The sequence below is a fragment of the Bombus huntii genome, chromosome 6 (assembly GCF_024542735.1).
Source record: "Bombus huntii isolate Logan2020A chromosome 6, iyBomHunt1.1, whole genome shotgun sequence".
Classification (NCBI taxonomy): Eukaryota; Metazoa; Arthropoda; class Insecta; order Hymenoptera; family Apidae; genus Bombus; species Bombus huntii.
This window is the reverse complement of record NC_066243.1, coordinates 17,870,917-17,887,716: the sequence shown is the minus strand read 5'-3', so window position 1 is coordinate 17,887,716 and position 16,800 is coordinate 17,870,917. Positions and strand designations below refer to the sequence as shown.

The 16,800-nt window shown below is 45.2% G+C and overlaps 1 protein-coding gene across 1 annotated transcript; it reads right to left on the bottom strand.

The window, feature by feature from the left end:
- Nucleotides 1–15,497: 15,497 nt before the first annotated feature.
- LOC126866827 (uncharacterized) lies at nt 15,498–16,302 on the bottom strand. Its single transcript, XM_050620783.1, has 3 exons — nt 16,219–16,302; nt 15,950–16,136; nt 15,498–15,616 (listed from the first exon to the last, which is right to left on the bottom strand). The coding sequence occupies exons 1-3, from the start codon at nt 16,300–16,302 to the stop codon at nt 15,498–15,500; spliced, it is 390 nt and encodes a 129-aa protein (XP_050476740.1).
- Nucleotides 16,303–16,800: the final 498 nt, after the last annotated feature.

The following is a 16,800-nucleotide window of genomic DNA, read 5'->3' as shown; positions in this document are numbered from 1 at the left end:
ATAAATTCGCGATGTCCACTTCCGGTAACCGTAACGCGTGTCTCATTAGTTTCTTAGAGCCGGCTTAAAGAGAAATTAAATACAGCGTCTCAGGGATGGGTGTCGACTCCGTAGAGACCCCATGCCGGGTTCCATCCTTATAATGAACGCTCGCAACATCGTCCTTAAGCGTAATGCTCCAACATGCGAAAGTCGCTATCCTCCATGCGGTCGCAAGCTTTCGAGGTGAACGTTTCTTGATCTTTCTAAATGTCTCATTTTCGGAATTTCCGCCGTGCTACGGAGTAATTAACCTTTCACATCGAATTAAGATCAAACGGACGACTCGCGAAACTTAAACCGATCGATTCCAGCGAGGTTGATCGTTTGATTTCTGAAGAATAAAATCAAATAACTTCGATCAATCTGACCGACGTCTCGTACGTTGCCAATCGTAAAATATTCCAACTTAAGAATCTAGAAAAGAGCTGATCTGTTTTACGCGTAAAGTCGGACGATGAACTTGAGAACAAATCGAAAGGACAAGTTGTAAAAATCGAATCGATCTCGCACAAATGGCAAATAGTTTGAGAAACGAACGATCCGAAGAATAAAGGTACGATAGCGCTAAAGATCGAATCGGTCATCCAAAGAAACTCGATAAATAGTTTGAAATAAAATGAAAGGTACAAAGAATGATTTTTACTGTAAGTGTTCGCACACAATGGTCGTTCAAACCAATTACCCGCCAGAGATGACAAACTACTATTACTCCAGGATGAGGATGCAAGTAACATCCAGGAGAAGATAAAGCGTATTAAACAGGCAAAGAACGAGGAATTTTCTTTCATATCGGCGGTTTCAATTAAACCCATGTTCACGAGGATTTCTTTACAAAGAGCGACGTGTACCTCATCGATCAGGCCGCGAATGATGCAAAAGGCGTAATCGTTCTACGCGTTGCAGAAAGGTTCGTTGTCGCTTGAACGAAGGAAAGCCGTCGATTTACGCGACAAAGCGACGCAGGGTCGACGTGCCTTTCGCCCAGGTTAATCCACTTGTCGGCGTTCGTGATTTAACGTGCGGTTGCACACTTTCTGTCACTCGTTGCGGAATCTCGTGAAATATTGTGATTAATACTCTTTTATCGCGATGTTATTACATTTCACCATCCGTTCCCTTCTTCTTATCCTTTCCGCCATTTTCTTTTTTTTTCTAATACCCTTTTCAGCCTTTTACGTAATACAAATTGATATTAACGTGAAAAGATAATTGCCGTGATTTATGACCAATTTCTCGTGTTTGAGGAACAGTTAATAAATCGTCGAATTAATTGATATCGTATTATATATTTTGTCCTATCGCGAAGAAGAAAAAGTAGGAAAGTTAATGTTAATAGCGGTTACTGGGAGAGATTTTAATACGGGATGAGGAAAGGAGTTGCATAGATTTCGCAAGTTTCGGAACGATTCTCTAAACCATCCGTGAGACAGATGGATGATTAATTGCGCTATATAAAACGGTGATTAGACATTCGCTTTTTCCTCTGGTAATTTTTGTCCGAAGAGGTCTTGCAATTTTCTGACCAAGGGGTACTACGTTTAGCAATTTGAGGTACAAAAATTCATGCAATCGGTGCTATACTCTTGCTGTTTAATAAAAAATGTCTTTTTGATATTATCGATAAAGATTTACACGACTTCTCCGTCTTCGCAAAATTTGTTTCAATCTTTATTAAATTTATTTTAACCCTTCTAAACTTAAAATTCACCAGCTGCATGCATGTGTCGACATACGTTGATCTCGACAGTAAACTATGCACGAACAGTCTTCGTCAACTTCTTCGCAACCGAAACAAGAAAACCAATATTTTAGCCGTTGATAGTCGGCAGATAAATCACTGCAGAAAATGTATTTCAATCCGTCCGCAATCCAACCGTAGCCGGTACATCGAATAAAATTCACGCGTTCTTCCGAAGATTTCGTCGGGAAATCATAGAGACGGGCTTTATCGCGACGGAAAGAAGATTTTCGTTCTGTCTGCGTTCGGCCGCGCCAGGGCGCCGATGCTCTGGCGTAAATCACCGGGCCACGCGGAGGTTTTCCGTTGCCAGCAGGGCACCGAAGCCCCGGCGCGGGCCCCATGGCGGTGTAAATGTATAAATACCAGCCACAAATCTGCCAGCCGGCTAATTTATAAATTTCACGCCGATCTCGTAAATGCGTTTCTGATTTAGCGCGTTTAAATTATCGCTAAACCACTTCTAACTGCCCGGCCGTGTAATCTCTCTCCGTGACTTCGAGGCCCAGGGACCCTTTCCCTCCTCCTTCCACCGAGCACCGAGCACTGTGTTGGTATACGCTCGATAAATGGCGTCCGCATAATCGCGAGCGATACTTTTGCGACCGAATCCGCTCGAACGTCACAGAAAATATGCAGATTGTCAGATAATGGATAAGATAGGCAACGTCCACTCTCCGCGGTTAACGCATGTAAATTCGTGATAAAGTTTTCTTTCACTTCGGTGATTGATAGTTTTGTAGTTTGTCGTTACTTTTACTTTCATTTTACTAGTTTTGCGGTTTTCCTATACTTTCCTACTACTTTCGGGTTTGCAGTTATTTAATGAGATAGACGAACGCGTGATGAAGACTCGAGATCATTCGGTTCTTCGAAATTATTATTCGTTCGTCTATCTATGGTCTTTGTCAATTCCAAAACCAAATTCTATCTGAATTTTCAACACACCTATCGAATTTCAACGCGTACAACATACAACATCGCAATCACATCGACCAATAACGTGATATAAAAATCACACCCTCTTTTCATACAATTCCTGACAATCAGGCCGTTACGAATTCACCCCGTTTCGCAGAGGTCAACGTATATACACGCTGAACGATGGATCGGTATCGAATGGTCGATACTCTGTCTCCCTGGTCGTCCTGGCGGTCAATCGCGTTCATACAGAGTAATTGAAAATTATTTGGTAACACGGTTGATCGATTGCGACCCGTTAACTCGTTCATACATCACCGACATTCACGGACGCTCCTATCTCACCCTTCAGCGTTTCTGTCTCTTTTTTCGCGAAGATCTGCTGCTCTCGCCTCCGCTCGCGCGCTGCCTTTCCCGAAGAGGCGTCTTAGCGGGGTCAGGTCGGCCAATAAATCCAATACGCCACGGTTCGTCCAGCGCGAGAGCAGCAGTTTTACAATTCATGAATTTATTATGGGCACCACCGAGGATACCGCGGGGTCTCTGCTATTGATTTATCGTTACGCTTCGCTAGCCACGAACGGGCCCCGTCTTCTTTGATGTACGCTCCTGGCTGTAGTCGACGCGAGAAAATTAAGCTTACCCCCGTAGCGATTTCCAGCCGTCGTCGTTCCCGCCGTACTTTCGTCTCCTTTGTGGAAATATATTGAATTTTAATTGCAATGACGGTGTTTGAACGACGATAACTCGTTTTTAATTGGTGTTCGGTGTGATTAAATGGCGGCTTTTAGGTTGGTCGATGGTGTAGGTTGTCGAAGTAACTGAAGCTAACGAGGTTAATTAGGGATTGATCGATTGGTTTTCAGTAGTAATTTGTTTACCGCGTTATTACATTCTTGCTGTACGAATTTCTCGTTTCATCGAATTCGGATATAGAAATTTAGAAATAATACGAAAGAATCAATGTTTTATGAAAATGTTTCCTTAGAAACCCTTCCTTTAGAAGCTTGGAGATGTTTCTCAAACAAATTATGTATATTTCAGTACTGAAACGAAGAATCGTTCATGAGATAGAATTGATCATTTTGGTTTCCGCGTGGCGGAATAGTTCTAACACAACTATACAAATCAGTAAAACTTTTACTAGTAACGGCATCAGTCACGTTCTCAAACTTCATCTGGCCGTACGCGATATCAACGCGATATTACAACGGGTGCGTATCGTACAACGAGATGTCCGATAAAAATTGTCGGTTCGGCGTGGATATCCGCGACAAGGATGTTCCATGAGCAAGGGAAGAGTCCGAGGTCGAATCAGTACGCGGACTTACCGTAGAAATCCCGTAGTTCATTAATCAAGCAACGCCCGGAGTCGGAATGCCTTCGTATTTCGAGAGTTGCAGTCCATTTATCACGGCGGAAACGTATTTGTAGGCAGTGGCTGTGCCCGCTTCGCTAACAAGTGGATACGCTGTCCCCGTGGATGATGTAGCACCGGCTAGGCTCGGGACCCCCTACGGCGTCTGACACCTCGAACCTTACAACCTTCGAACCGAGGCTCCCTTAACCCCGCGACTCACCCTACGTTTTAACGAATTTTCTGTGGAAAAGCATCTTCGAGATCCAAATGAAAGAAAACAGAGTCGAAGAAATTTATAAGACAAGAATATAGAAAAATACAGCGTGTCACGAAGGAAGCGTTATCTTCTTGTCGTTTCTTCTCCGTTAACAGTGTGCCAAGTTTGTGACAACGGTCGTATAACGTGGACCAGACAATTCCGCGATGAAACACTTTAAAGATGTTACCTTTAGTAGTAAAAACTTGTTATTATTATATAATCGATTATTCGAAACATGCCAAAAGGTAGCGACATTAATCGGGCCGCCTTATCGACTGATTTAACGGTTTCAGATTTTCGTCTTTGGGGGTATTTAAAGGAAAGGCCTACGAGAATAAGCTGACAACTACAATTGAACGGTTGAAGAACGAAGAAATGGAACAAATAGAACAAAAAACTTATGAAAATTCTATTGAAACAACACACGTTTGTAATACAGCTAGAAGTGATTCGACGATCTATCGATAAAACATCTGTGTATCTATCTTGTTTAATTTAAAAATTATTCAAAAACACAATGGTGAAACTTCTCTTACGACACTCCGTAGAAGAAGATCGACAAAGTTATCGCCACTGTTGGTACTCGCGTGGTTCTTTCCAGATTCTGACAGAATCTTCTTCTTTGGCGGTCCCCTCGACGATCCCTCTGGTTTCGTCTAGCAACTGAACGCGGTGATTTAGTGGGAAAAAGTCTGACGGAGGAACGAGTAATATTCGATCTTGGAGTCCGTGTGCTTTCAACGAATTTTCCTTGGAGGAAATCGCGAAGAATTTCAAGCAGCCGTGCTGCGCCGGTCGGAGGCGCGTGTTCCACGGGGAACGTTCGAACGAGGAGGGTGTAATTTATCGAAGCGCGCGCCGGTCGGCGCGGATGGTGACGCGTTACATAAGTTACAAGTTGTCGGCTGCTTTTTACGCGCCGCTCGCCTGCCGCTGCTAAATTAAATATTAAAATGCCGCGGATTAGCGGCCGTTCGGATACCGATCCTGGACGTTTACACGAGGGAGAAGCGTCTCCCGGTCGTCGTGTACAATTGCCACGCGATTTATCGATGCCCCGCTAATAATTAACTGCGAGTCTGTCTCCGTTTAATACGTTATAATTAATATGCCTGGGTAATTTGCGCGTCGACTGTTATTAATATTGCTTACTTTTTCTCTGCAAGGATTGGGGGGGGGGGATCGTGATTAAGGTAAAAAGTTAGTGGCCGAGACGCGAGGGGCACCATTATGTGACAAATTGTCGAGATTCTTCGTCTGTGCTATTAAGAATGGATTTTGAATAATAGAAATTTTTATACGAATAAAGTAGTTGTGAAAAGTCCTACGCCTACGCATATTTTATACGACAAAGTTTTCTATACCAAGAAATAGGGTGTGAACGATAGAAACATATTTCCACTGCCAAAAGTCACCGTACTCACACACTAAATCCAGCCTCAAACGTATCCATCACGCGCCACCGTTACTCTCTTTCTACTATAAACGATCTCTTAGCAACAATACCTCGTTACAATCGCTCGGAACATAACCTCGCACCCACTCCATCGCCCGTGACTCGAAGGACCATTCCAGAAGCGAGAGCTCGCGATTCACAGATCGACTGAACTGGATCCCCGATGCTGTCTGAAAGGTTAAAGCCTACTCTGCGATTCCGTGGTGTTCACGGTGCATGCAAAAGGGCACAGCATCCGCCATAATTCGTAGCGCGAGCACGACCGAATTGGAATCTTGAACGCGCTTTTGTCCGCTGCTTCCTGCTGGCTCGACTGGCGCACGAGCCTCGCCAGGTGAGAAACGAGCCTCGGTAATAGGCGTCGATCTTTCTTCTTCTTCTTCTTCTTCTTCTTCTTCTTCTTCTTCTTCTTCTCGATGGTGCGGCTCGATCCACTTAGATCGAATCGCGTAGATTGAATTTTCGATCGACTAGGTGTACAGGGGAAAGGGGAAGATCGTAGCCGCGTCCTGCGGTCCCGATTTCAATAGCAGGCGGAACAAGCTCGCGTGTGAAGCGGAATTTTTGCCAACGATCGAAGAGTGAAACGATCGAACGCGCTTTCCTTCGTGAACGGGTGGTTCGCTTTCAACCGAGGCTCTGCTCTCGATCATCGCTTTCTACGCACGATTATATTGTTACGCGTTGTTCTGGAAGAATGGAATTCGTAATTGAATGGTTGGCGCGCAGCGGAAGAATCGCAGGTATATGTGTTTTGCGGTGGTTGGTAAAAGTGTGGGAAGCAAATGGAACTTTTACGAGAGCTCTTTGAATCGACTCGATTTAACGTTTCATCGTGATATTATGTATAGTACATTATATGTATACTGATCTGCGTATTACGCTGGAACTATCTATGACTGGTTCGATGATTGCAATGCTCGTCTCGGCTTCTCCATCATGATTATGTACTTTTCTCTACAAAAATCAGCCCGACAGAATTCGCACAATGAATTTTGCGCCATGTTCGAAAAGGAAAAAAAAAGAGGAAGGAAGAGAAAGAATTTCTCTCCTACGATGCGATTACGATGATCCATCCATTGCACGCGCAACATCCTCTACAATTAGCAAGGCAAAACTCGAGGAACTTTCTTGGTATCCCACACTACTTCACCTTAACTTCCTATATCTTCCTTGGAATAGTTAAAGTCCGAGTCATTCATTAGACATTTGCCTAAGGTCTCTCAATGGAAAATACGATCTATCGGTAGCCAGAGCCACGGCGTTGATCTACGACGAAACCGATGCCTCGGGCTCTGTTAGCATCCTGGCATGCATCCTCGAGTTTTCGCGCGCAAGATGCAATAATGCTAACGTGTCCGTGGTTATAACGCGGCACAAGGCGGCCACTCTCCACCCCTTTTCTCTGACCGTTTTTGAAAGAGGGGCAGACCCACGAGGGAATATAAATAAAAGACAGTACGCGCTTATTGAAATCGGCCTTTACAACGCTCGTTGCCGGGTTTGACGGGCCAGATCGCAGGTTTGAAACGTGGCCGCGCGAAACTTGACATCCCGACCCCTCCCAACTGCTGTTGATCTTCCTTCCCTCGCTCTCAGCAACCTTTCCGTGCGTTGGCTTCTTGCACGTGCTTCGCCGCACCTTGTGTTCCTGTTCGCGCGTTCCGTTTCCCTTCGGGCGATCCAGCTACGTAATCGATGGGATTAATCGTTAAAAGCTACGTCGATGAGAGGTTGTTGCGTTTAGTGGAAGTTTGCTCCGTGTTTAACGTTTGCCCTTCACCGACGTTGTATCGATCGATTACGAGTAGACCGCGTGTTTATGCAAAAATATATATAAAATATGTAAAGTAAACTACGTATCGTAATGGTATGTAAAACAAAATTTTTATTTCGATTTTATTTCTCTGGTTATGTTCGTAAAAATACGAAAATGCATCAACAACCGCGATCTAGTTACGCGAAACTTGTTTCTCGTATCGCTTTCTTTAACGGATAACGGCAATTGCAAATCTGTTTGTCGGAAGCACGTAGATTTACGTTATGTCTATTGGTTGCCTTCCCGTTGGTCGCCGCATCGATATCTAGACGGTATACCGACGAAAGCGAAAATGTTGCAAGATTTTGGAAACCGAGGAATTGGAAAAATTGTTGCCCGATTTAAGGAACGGATCTCCCAAATTTTAAACAACTTACGAGCCAAAGCTCGACAACTCGAGTTTATTTTAGTTTATGTCACGATATGACGATTTACGACACTCGACAATCGGTAATAAGTAGACTTGGAATTTCAAAGACATATACTCTATAAAGCTTCTTTCGAATAGCGTGTAACTTTACGCTAATAGATGGATTTTGACAGACGACGACTAACAGTTTCTTCATTCGCCATAGACTTGGTAATCGTTCTTGTAACTCACTCGCTATGCAGTCCACACATCTCGTGCACCTGCTTCACATAAGTTTCTTTCCTTTCTCCTTCATCTTCCTTCATACACATTCCAACCCATTGAATCCTCGTAATAATCCACGAAAGAATTCGTCGTCAAAGTACTTTCCATTCTTCGTCGTACTTTATTCCTCCCCTATAAATTCTCTGACTCGTCCTTTGAAATCCTCCTTCGCTCCATCTTTCCGCGAGCATTACGTTTCACCGTTACGATATAGCTCGATCTCTTCTGCTAGTTCAGATTCCATCGGTACCGGTTACGACTCGATATTCGCACTTGTGCTCGAGTCGACCGATCGCACGTGCCCTCGAAGGTAGCGCCTCGAGCTCACCTTCCAGCATTATTTCTACCAGGGCGAGGATTACTCAGCTGTGCCACTGGTTTGTCTGCTATACGCTATTTCACCTCTGAACCCTTGCGTTCTGTCAATGTGATCGTGACGATTACACCGAGAATTCTTTTTCAATTCAAGACCGAGTTGTTTCGATCAAGCTGAAAGATTCGTGGCGACGCATTGAAATTTGAAAGCTTCGTATTTATAATTTTGAGACCGAGGATATTTACGTAAAAATTCGCACTTTTGAATATTTCCAGTGTTTTATGTTTTCTAAGGAATGTTCTATCGTGGCTGCATTGTGTATTTTACGTACTGTCGTACGTTAAATATTTGTACATACAAATTTCTTCTGAATCGAATGCTTATGGATTTAAAATCCCTATAAATTTATAAACGTTCGTAGTCCGATCATTGGAAATACAAAGCTGCCAATTTTGAACTTTGCATTATCGTACGATTCTTAAAGCAGCAAATTCGATCACCCGCATTCCTTGATAAATTTTTGACGAAGGGCAGATACGTTCTAATCGAATTTTTAAAAGAATTTCTATAGAACACGGCTAAATTCTAGATTCTTAGTCAATAGCGTAGAAATGTCTGTGCTATTCGTTAAAATTTGCTTCTCTACATCTGTCCTTTTAACACGTTACCGACGACCAGTGGATCGGGTGTGGGGCATCGTCGATCACGCTATTGGAGAAGGACGGCGAAGCGATTAATCGATACAGGGCCCGGAGCACCCATCGCCTAGGCACTCTCGGAATGCGGCACTATTCCAATGTTTCGCCAAACAGATCTAGAAATATCCTTAACGGGAATGCAAATCTGGACTTATGCGGCGTGTGTACCATCCTCGAGCGGAGGCGGAGAGGGGAAACGGTGGACGTGGCTTCTCTCGAACGTCACCTTCGTTCGCCGATCGTTAAAGTACGAAGTCACGTTCGCGTGCACGACTCTAAATATGTAGATCCCCGAAGATCTGTTGGGAGGCCGGTGAGTCTCTGAATATTCCGTAGGCATCGCCGAATTCCAGCCAGCCTCGCGAGAGAGCTTTACGATGCACGAGCGAGGGGGAAGATCGCGATGCTCGTTACTTAGCAGGTCGCTCGCTGCGCATCTGTTATTCTAGAAAAATGTCCACCGGGAACAGTTAGCCGCACGATCTCGATCGTGAACGTCGATTGTCTGCGCGTAATAATATGTATCTGCATTGGAGCGATGCGACGTTGCGTCGCTTCCAAGTCTAATTAAGGTTCGACGAAGACGAGCAACGTGACGTCCAGATAGTAGGATTTTAGGTTGATACGTGACACATTAGATAGCTCGATTTTTGGAAATTCTAGGTTTAGTGCGGACGAACGATACAGTTTTATCGCGATTTTACACGGATAACAGTATGTATATAATTGGATAGATTTATCACGGTAAGAGATCGATAAAGGAAATCCGCGATGAAAGGAAAAATCTTTGAGAGAAAATATGGAGAGAGAGAAAGGCGAGAACGGTTTCGATTCATCTATTACCCCTGCAAAACGCTTCAATCGCCACCTCGAGTCGCAAATACCGATCAAAACCTGTTGGCTAATACCCAAACACACTCGTTCATTCTGTCAGGCAATCCACCACGGAAGCATTCCAACCTGCCCACTAAAATCTCGATAACGAGTGCCCTAAGCTCCCCGCTGCTTTTCCCATGACACGAGACCCTCTCGCCGCGTAATCAAACATTAAACGCCGCGCCGCTTCAAACCTAAAGATTCGTTTGAAACGCGAGTCTATAAACCTCGGTGGAGTCCGCTCGTGGAAAGACATCAGGCAAACGAAGGATCGATAGAAGCGAGCTAGGAGAAAAGATGTTGAAGATCGGTGCTTGCGCTTCCGCGGGATTAGCGATCGGCTAGCGGTCAGCGGAGGCCGATTCACCGCGAGCGTTCTTAGCGGAGAAAGCACGACGTGGGAATACACGTCGCCGCGGATTACGCCCCCTCTTCGTATACGCTTCGGTCTCGCACGCTCACGAGGGGCCCGGTCAGCGCAAGGCAACGCAGAGCGTCAGCGTGTTCGCGTGAACGCGGCTCCGCGCGTTATCTCGCGTGCATGTGCGAGCAGCAAAAGGCGCGCGCGCGCGCGCGGCCGAGCGAAACGAGCGAACGAAGCAAGCGGCGACCCGCCACGGATAAGTATTCACTTTAGCTTGGCTGTGGTTCGTGACCTCGTATCGCCACGGCATTACAGCCCTTCGCTTTTTATCGGAGCGCCACGTCACGCGGAGGTTGCAATTACTAATTTAGAGGCGAGACCGAGTCGTGCCAAATCCCTCGGCTCCACTGCAGAAAGCCGCCCTCTTTCTCTCCCGGCTCTCTTATTCGAATATAACGCGCCGAACTGTTGCGCGCCCGCGAGAAAACGAACGTACGACCTCGTGGATCATGCCGTGCACGGATACCGTGTGTGTATACAGTCGCCTCGGAAAGTCAGTTAACCATCCAGATGGAATTTCCTGTGGACAGATTCGTCCATTAAGGACGCTACGTTTTATTCGCAACTGTGGATTTTAGGAAATTTACGCGACCCTGCTCCTTCTTTCAATACCGCTGCTACGAATTTTAGGAATTACCTTGTTATTTGCTTCGTTACTTTATCTCTTTGCCGCGTTTATATTCTAGAATCGTACGAAATTTAGCGAAATTAAAATGTTACGAGATCATGGAATAATCTGTTTTAGTTTGTCAGTAGTTTCTACTTGAAATAGAAAGCTATAATCTACGTAAAACGTATAAACGAATTAAATAACAGAATATCTTAATATTAAATGGAGTTTTAATATCCCTATGCACAAAAATCCTAAGTTGAAAAAGATACGCACCGCCGTTCCATCCGAAACTGACATTTATCGCTTTTCTCTATCCTCCTTTTCTCAACTGAAATCACCAAATTTCGAAGAATCACGTCGCGTTCGTAGTATCGTCGACGATAAACCAATAGGAATTTTAAACGAATACATGGATTTGTAGGAAAAGATGTAAAAATCGCTCGCAACTGAAGGGTTAAACGTAATTCGTTTAGAGGAGCGTTGGCTTACTTTCGAAGGCGACTGTAGAAGTATACCTCTCTACTTCGTTCTGACACGGAAAGCACGGAGAGCTTGCGCACGAAGAGGCCGTGGTAGCCGCGGGTAACCATGGCCATGGTATGTAGTATACACCGCGGATATGCAACCATCGAAATATGCGCGAGCCCCGGAGCCCTCGCTAATTACATGCCTGTCGCGGCGCGCGAACGCCGTTTCCTAATTGTAAGCGCTCTTGAGAGAGAGTGTCTGGCCACATCGTCGGCCGTCAGATCTGCTTCGGGCATTTTTCGCGCTCAGACGTGCCGGGGGTAATAGAAAAGCGGCCTCGGATTAATTACGCCCGCAGAGTACACACATTTCGCGAGCAGCTTGTACGATTTGTAGCTTGGCGTAGTTCGTTCAGTGAATCTCGACGTCTGACGGGTTTCAGATCTGTGGACGTAGGTGGAGGGTTCGGACTTTTTGGTTTAGATTACACGAGGCAAATGGACCGGTTTATAGAGGCAGATGTTATTTACCGATTATTACGATTCGTACTCTAATGGGAACTGTTACATCGAATCTCTCACCGAATAAAGACAATTACACTTTCGCTTCTATTGTCTCGGACGAAGACCGGCTTTCAAGCTGTGCACGTAACATTCTTTCCCTTTTCCAGATACGATCTCTGTCCAGACAATTGACTCAATGTTATTCCAGCGAGATTCTATTTCCAGAGTGTAGCGTTACTCGAAAGTTTATTCAAGTGGATTCGCGAGTCTTTCTTTTCGTAAGTAATTAGCGTATTAACAGGATCTTTTAAATTTAAGGATTAAACTATCGCGTCGAACAGTTTAGACTAGATTCGAGTTAGTGGTTATTCAATTTTTTTAAAACTGCAACTGATATTTCGTATCGTGTAAAGCGATAAATCCATAAGTTACTAGAAGTTGTACGGATTCAAGATACGATTTTCTTCTAAAATTATATGGATTCGTTATTTTCCGCATAAGGTATGTTTCTTGTCGTGTCCTTCGCATCGTGTTTTATCCTTTGATTATTCGGAACTCCAATGTTAAAGACGACCGTACCGTGCCAATTTCTCAAAAGAGTATCGCGTCGTGCACGTAATACAACTTCACGAATATTCGTTCGACGAATGTTTCTCGATCGTTCCTCGGCCGTACGTTTCCCTCGGCCGGCAACACTTGGCTGGTGCTTAATTCAAGTTCCTCTCTATCCCGTTGGTTCGTTCGAGGGAGAAGGAACGAGTCATCGAGAAACGGGGATTCGTCGAGCCGACCCTCCGCTCGTATCGTAGAACAATGAAGGGCCGCTATTAATATTGGCTCACTATCTCGACGGTATCGCGCGTTTCACACTCCCCACGCACTCGAGTAACACGGCCCGCGCAGGGACATTTTCATTGCATATTAATGTGCCTCATTACTGCCACTCCGCACCGCATTACTCAATGCTACACCGCCGGCCCGTCTAGTGTTTCAAACGGGATCGAGCCGGAAATGCTATTGACCGCGTGCATTCTTACTCGCGAAAAACTCGCCCCCGCTTCGTTCTCTTCGCCTCTGACTCGATGTCGGAAGATCTGGAAACGGGCCGCGTTAATTTGACTAACATCGACAAATTTTATCGTATAAATAGATCGTGTACGAAGGAGATGATAAAAATAGCCAAACACCGTGCGTTTAGTGTAGCCAACACCGTAGAAGATGTTTTCAAGCCTCTCGGTGCACGCTTCCCATCGTGCGGATCTTGACCGGCGCTTGAGACCAATCTAATATTTCCTGGATTCGCAGACACCCGATATTTCTACGATATTTCTACGTTTCCTGGACAGTCCATTCTTAACCTTGCCTCGCGTAATGAGCGAAGAATTAATAAGATTATTAATAAGCGAAAGTCTCGCCGGAGGGGATGCGCGATACACCTTTCCCCTTGCTCCCGACCGCTTTCGACCGATCCCGCGAAACCGGATGTTTTCAACACGATGCTGGAAAGCCGGTGGTGAAAAGACGCAACGCCTCCGAGAATGATTATTAATCGTGCCAACGATCTGGTCAGGGTTTAGGCGAGCTCTTCGTGTATTCACGAAGCGAGGTTTAACGCGCGAGGTCATTGGAGACGACGACGACGAAGACGACGTGGAGATTCTTATAAGCAGACGTCCGGGACATTAGCTATCGAATCGTTTGCCCCGTGTAAGAAATACTTAAATGTCGAGAACGCGACTCTGCCGAGGGAGAAACCGTTGGCCGGGTCGTGGTTTTATCAGAGCGATATGTCAGTGCGTGACAGCGCGGTGTGTAGACATCGGTCACGGGACGAGCAACATTTCTCACCTCTTAGAGCTTAGGCAGGTAAGGACGTCGCGGCGATGCCGTGTCGAATCGCTCGATTAAATTACGCCATTTTTCACGGTCTCGTTTCACGTCTTTGGAACTGCCATCTGCGCCGAGTACGGGTTATAGCGCGGTTCCTCGATGACATTTCCAACTATACTTGCGTTTCTTTCTATCGAGAGTTTCGGTAGATCTTGGTCATAGGGGTCAGATAGATGAGAAAGCGTGTACTGTTTGAGTACGGAGGAAGATAATAATCATAAGAAGGTGGAAAATGGGTTGTTTTTGGGTTGTTGCGAAGCCACGTATCGAGATTCGGTGTAAAAATAACGTAAAAAATACCATTTTACTAAGAAAGCTAGTAAACAAAGTTCTTACTGTCTTTGGATAAAGTACGGAGTACATGGTAAAATGTACAAATTTTAAAGAGTTTCTTGTTATTTAAAAATGGAAATATGTCTTCGATAGGATTTTAAATAACCAAATAAAAAAAATCAAATATCAGTTTATAACATATAATTGTAAAGATTAATTAAATTTACTGAGACAGTTGAAGTCGATGAGCGACGTAACGAGTAAGATGTCCAATTAGCTACAAATCGGCAGATTTCCAAACATTTATTCTGTAGTCGGTTTAACAGACTAATATTCGTAACTTTTATTTCTTGGCTAATTTTCTTCAAGGAAAACGAACGACGCTAACGAGTATCGGGGAATTATTATCGAAAAAATGGCGCCTGACATAGGAGACCCTTCGAAGAGCGATTATTATCGAACATGCGTCGCACCGTGATCAAGCACGCAGCTGCATGCTCGTTCTTTATCTCCTTGACTCTGCGGCGCGTAATTCACCATTATTATCTAATTAGGAAAAATGCATCGCATACGGGTACTATCGATGCTACATGCATCCCTTAAATCCTTGAACCTTTGACAAATTTTTCTGCCTTTTCTACGTACGTATATGTTTCGAAAACAAACGTCGTACAGGTATTCGAAAAACTGTCGATATAGGAGAAGATAACGACCATATTTGGTTTGGTTTGGAACGAAATCCATTAATTTTCCACTGCGAGTTCTTCCGTAACAAGTTTTTCCAAATCGTGGCGCTTCGTCTTCGACTATAGCGAAATGCGAGTATCTCACATAGATTCTCGATTTGTCCAACTACTGGCTACAGTCATCTCGACTAGAAATTTCGTTGCTATACTTTATAAAGACCGTAAGAGGATTGTAAAAGTCGACATCCGTTGTCAACCAATACTCCGCATCTCGAACCTTTTCGCGATCCAAATTTACCAAACTCCCGCGTTAATTTCAATTCTCTAAAAGAAACGATCGACAAGGACACGAACTTCGTGGTTACGATTACCTCGAAGAAAGACGGGAAGACCAGACACTGAACGAAGAGTAAAAGCAGCAGCCCGATTTAATTGCGGCGACATTTCTTATATGGAAGTTATCGGGGTCGGCGCACGTGCCAGGGTGGCGGCGCGGCGGGGCACGGAACCAAGGGTTCTGCTTAATGGGGTCCTCTGCCCGGATTCGAACATTTCCAATGGTCTCTTCCGCGCTTCTTATCTAAATGCGATTGCCCGTTATCTAACCGTCGTCTGGACTCATCACGGGGCCGGCGTCTCTCTTACTTATCCCACCAACGAAACCTTTACTCCACCGTCGCAGAACGAAGAACGAAGGAGGAGAAGAACGGAAGAACGAGGAGGAAGAACGACAAGAGAGAAGCGATAGAAAGGAAGAAAGGACACGACAAAGAAGAAGAGTCGAACAAACTCGAGTCCAGCGGAGACTTTTCTTCGGCAGAACGTATACGTAGCCACGTATCCCGGTTGGTTCTCCGCTCGAACGTCCGCTCTGTCTTCTCCTCTGGCTTCCTCGGCTTCTTCTTTCTCTGTTCGCCACGATGTCTGTACGCTGTACGTTCCAGCGTATATACACACGGGGGCCTGCGCGTACGTCCCCCAGCGCCGCGGAGAGATCGAGATGCAAAGGAGACCCGCGCCGCTTTTAAACTCGCCGCCACGAAGCGGATAAATTCGCCCGGGTCCCTCGATCTATTAATTCGAGCCGGCGTTGCATTCCTGCGGGGTCTCGACCGCCGAGCCCCGGAGACTCCGCGACCTTCCTGCTTTCTCGCGACTACCTGCGCAACCTAGGCTTTCGCTCCCTCCGATCGAGTATACACGCCTGACATCGCGGTGTGTACAGCCTTTACGAGATCGTACGAAGCGCTGGTCTCGTGTCATCTTGTCGCGAACGTTCCCTGAAGCTTCTTCCCATGACCGTTGCTCGGGATTTGGTACGATCATCCTGCAATTTGTTGGTTTTTCGAATACTTGGTCGAGGAGAGTGTGCGAGTTGAGTTTGGTCGCGTTAGACACGAGTAGATGGTAGATTTTCGTGCAAATTTATATCCCAATTTACTTCTTTCGACGTGTTTTGCTGTTTTCTTCGGAATACTACCGGAGACGTATTGCTATTTTCACTAGAGTAAAGAGTAAATGCAAGGGTTGACGAGGAGGCAAATCACGCAAGTTGTTCGAACGCGAGCAAGGAAAGACTTCCATTATTCAAAAAGTTGCTAACTTTGAATACCCCGCATGCGCATCCAAAGTAATATCCTTTACGATCGGCGACTTAATCTTAATTCACGTAGCTCTATAGCCGAGTAAAGGCTGTACAAAGATCCGAGTAATTTAAACCCCAAGGATCCGTGGCACAAACCTTCCGTTCATCTTTACAACCGAATTTACGATAACGTTTTAAAACGAAACCTCTTAAAACCACAACATTCCGCGAGTATGCAC

Bases quoted from the DNA above. Each gene is read 5' to 3' on its own strand.
- LOC126866827 (XM_050620783.1), bottom strand. From the start codon at position 16,302: ATGATCGTACCAAATCCCGAGCAACGGTCATGGGAAGAAGCTTCAGGG. The intron at 16,137-16,218 runs GTACGATCTCGT...TAGGTTGCGCAG, and splicing joins TGACACGAGACCAGCGCTTC to GTAGTCGCGAGAAAGCAGGA. The intron at 15,617-15,949 runs GTACGCGCAGGC...GGGATAAGTAAG, and splicing joins TCTCCGCGGCGCTGGGGGAC to AGAGACGCCGGCCCCGTGAT.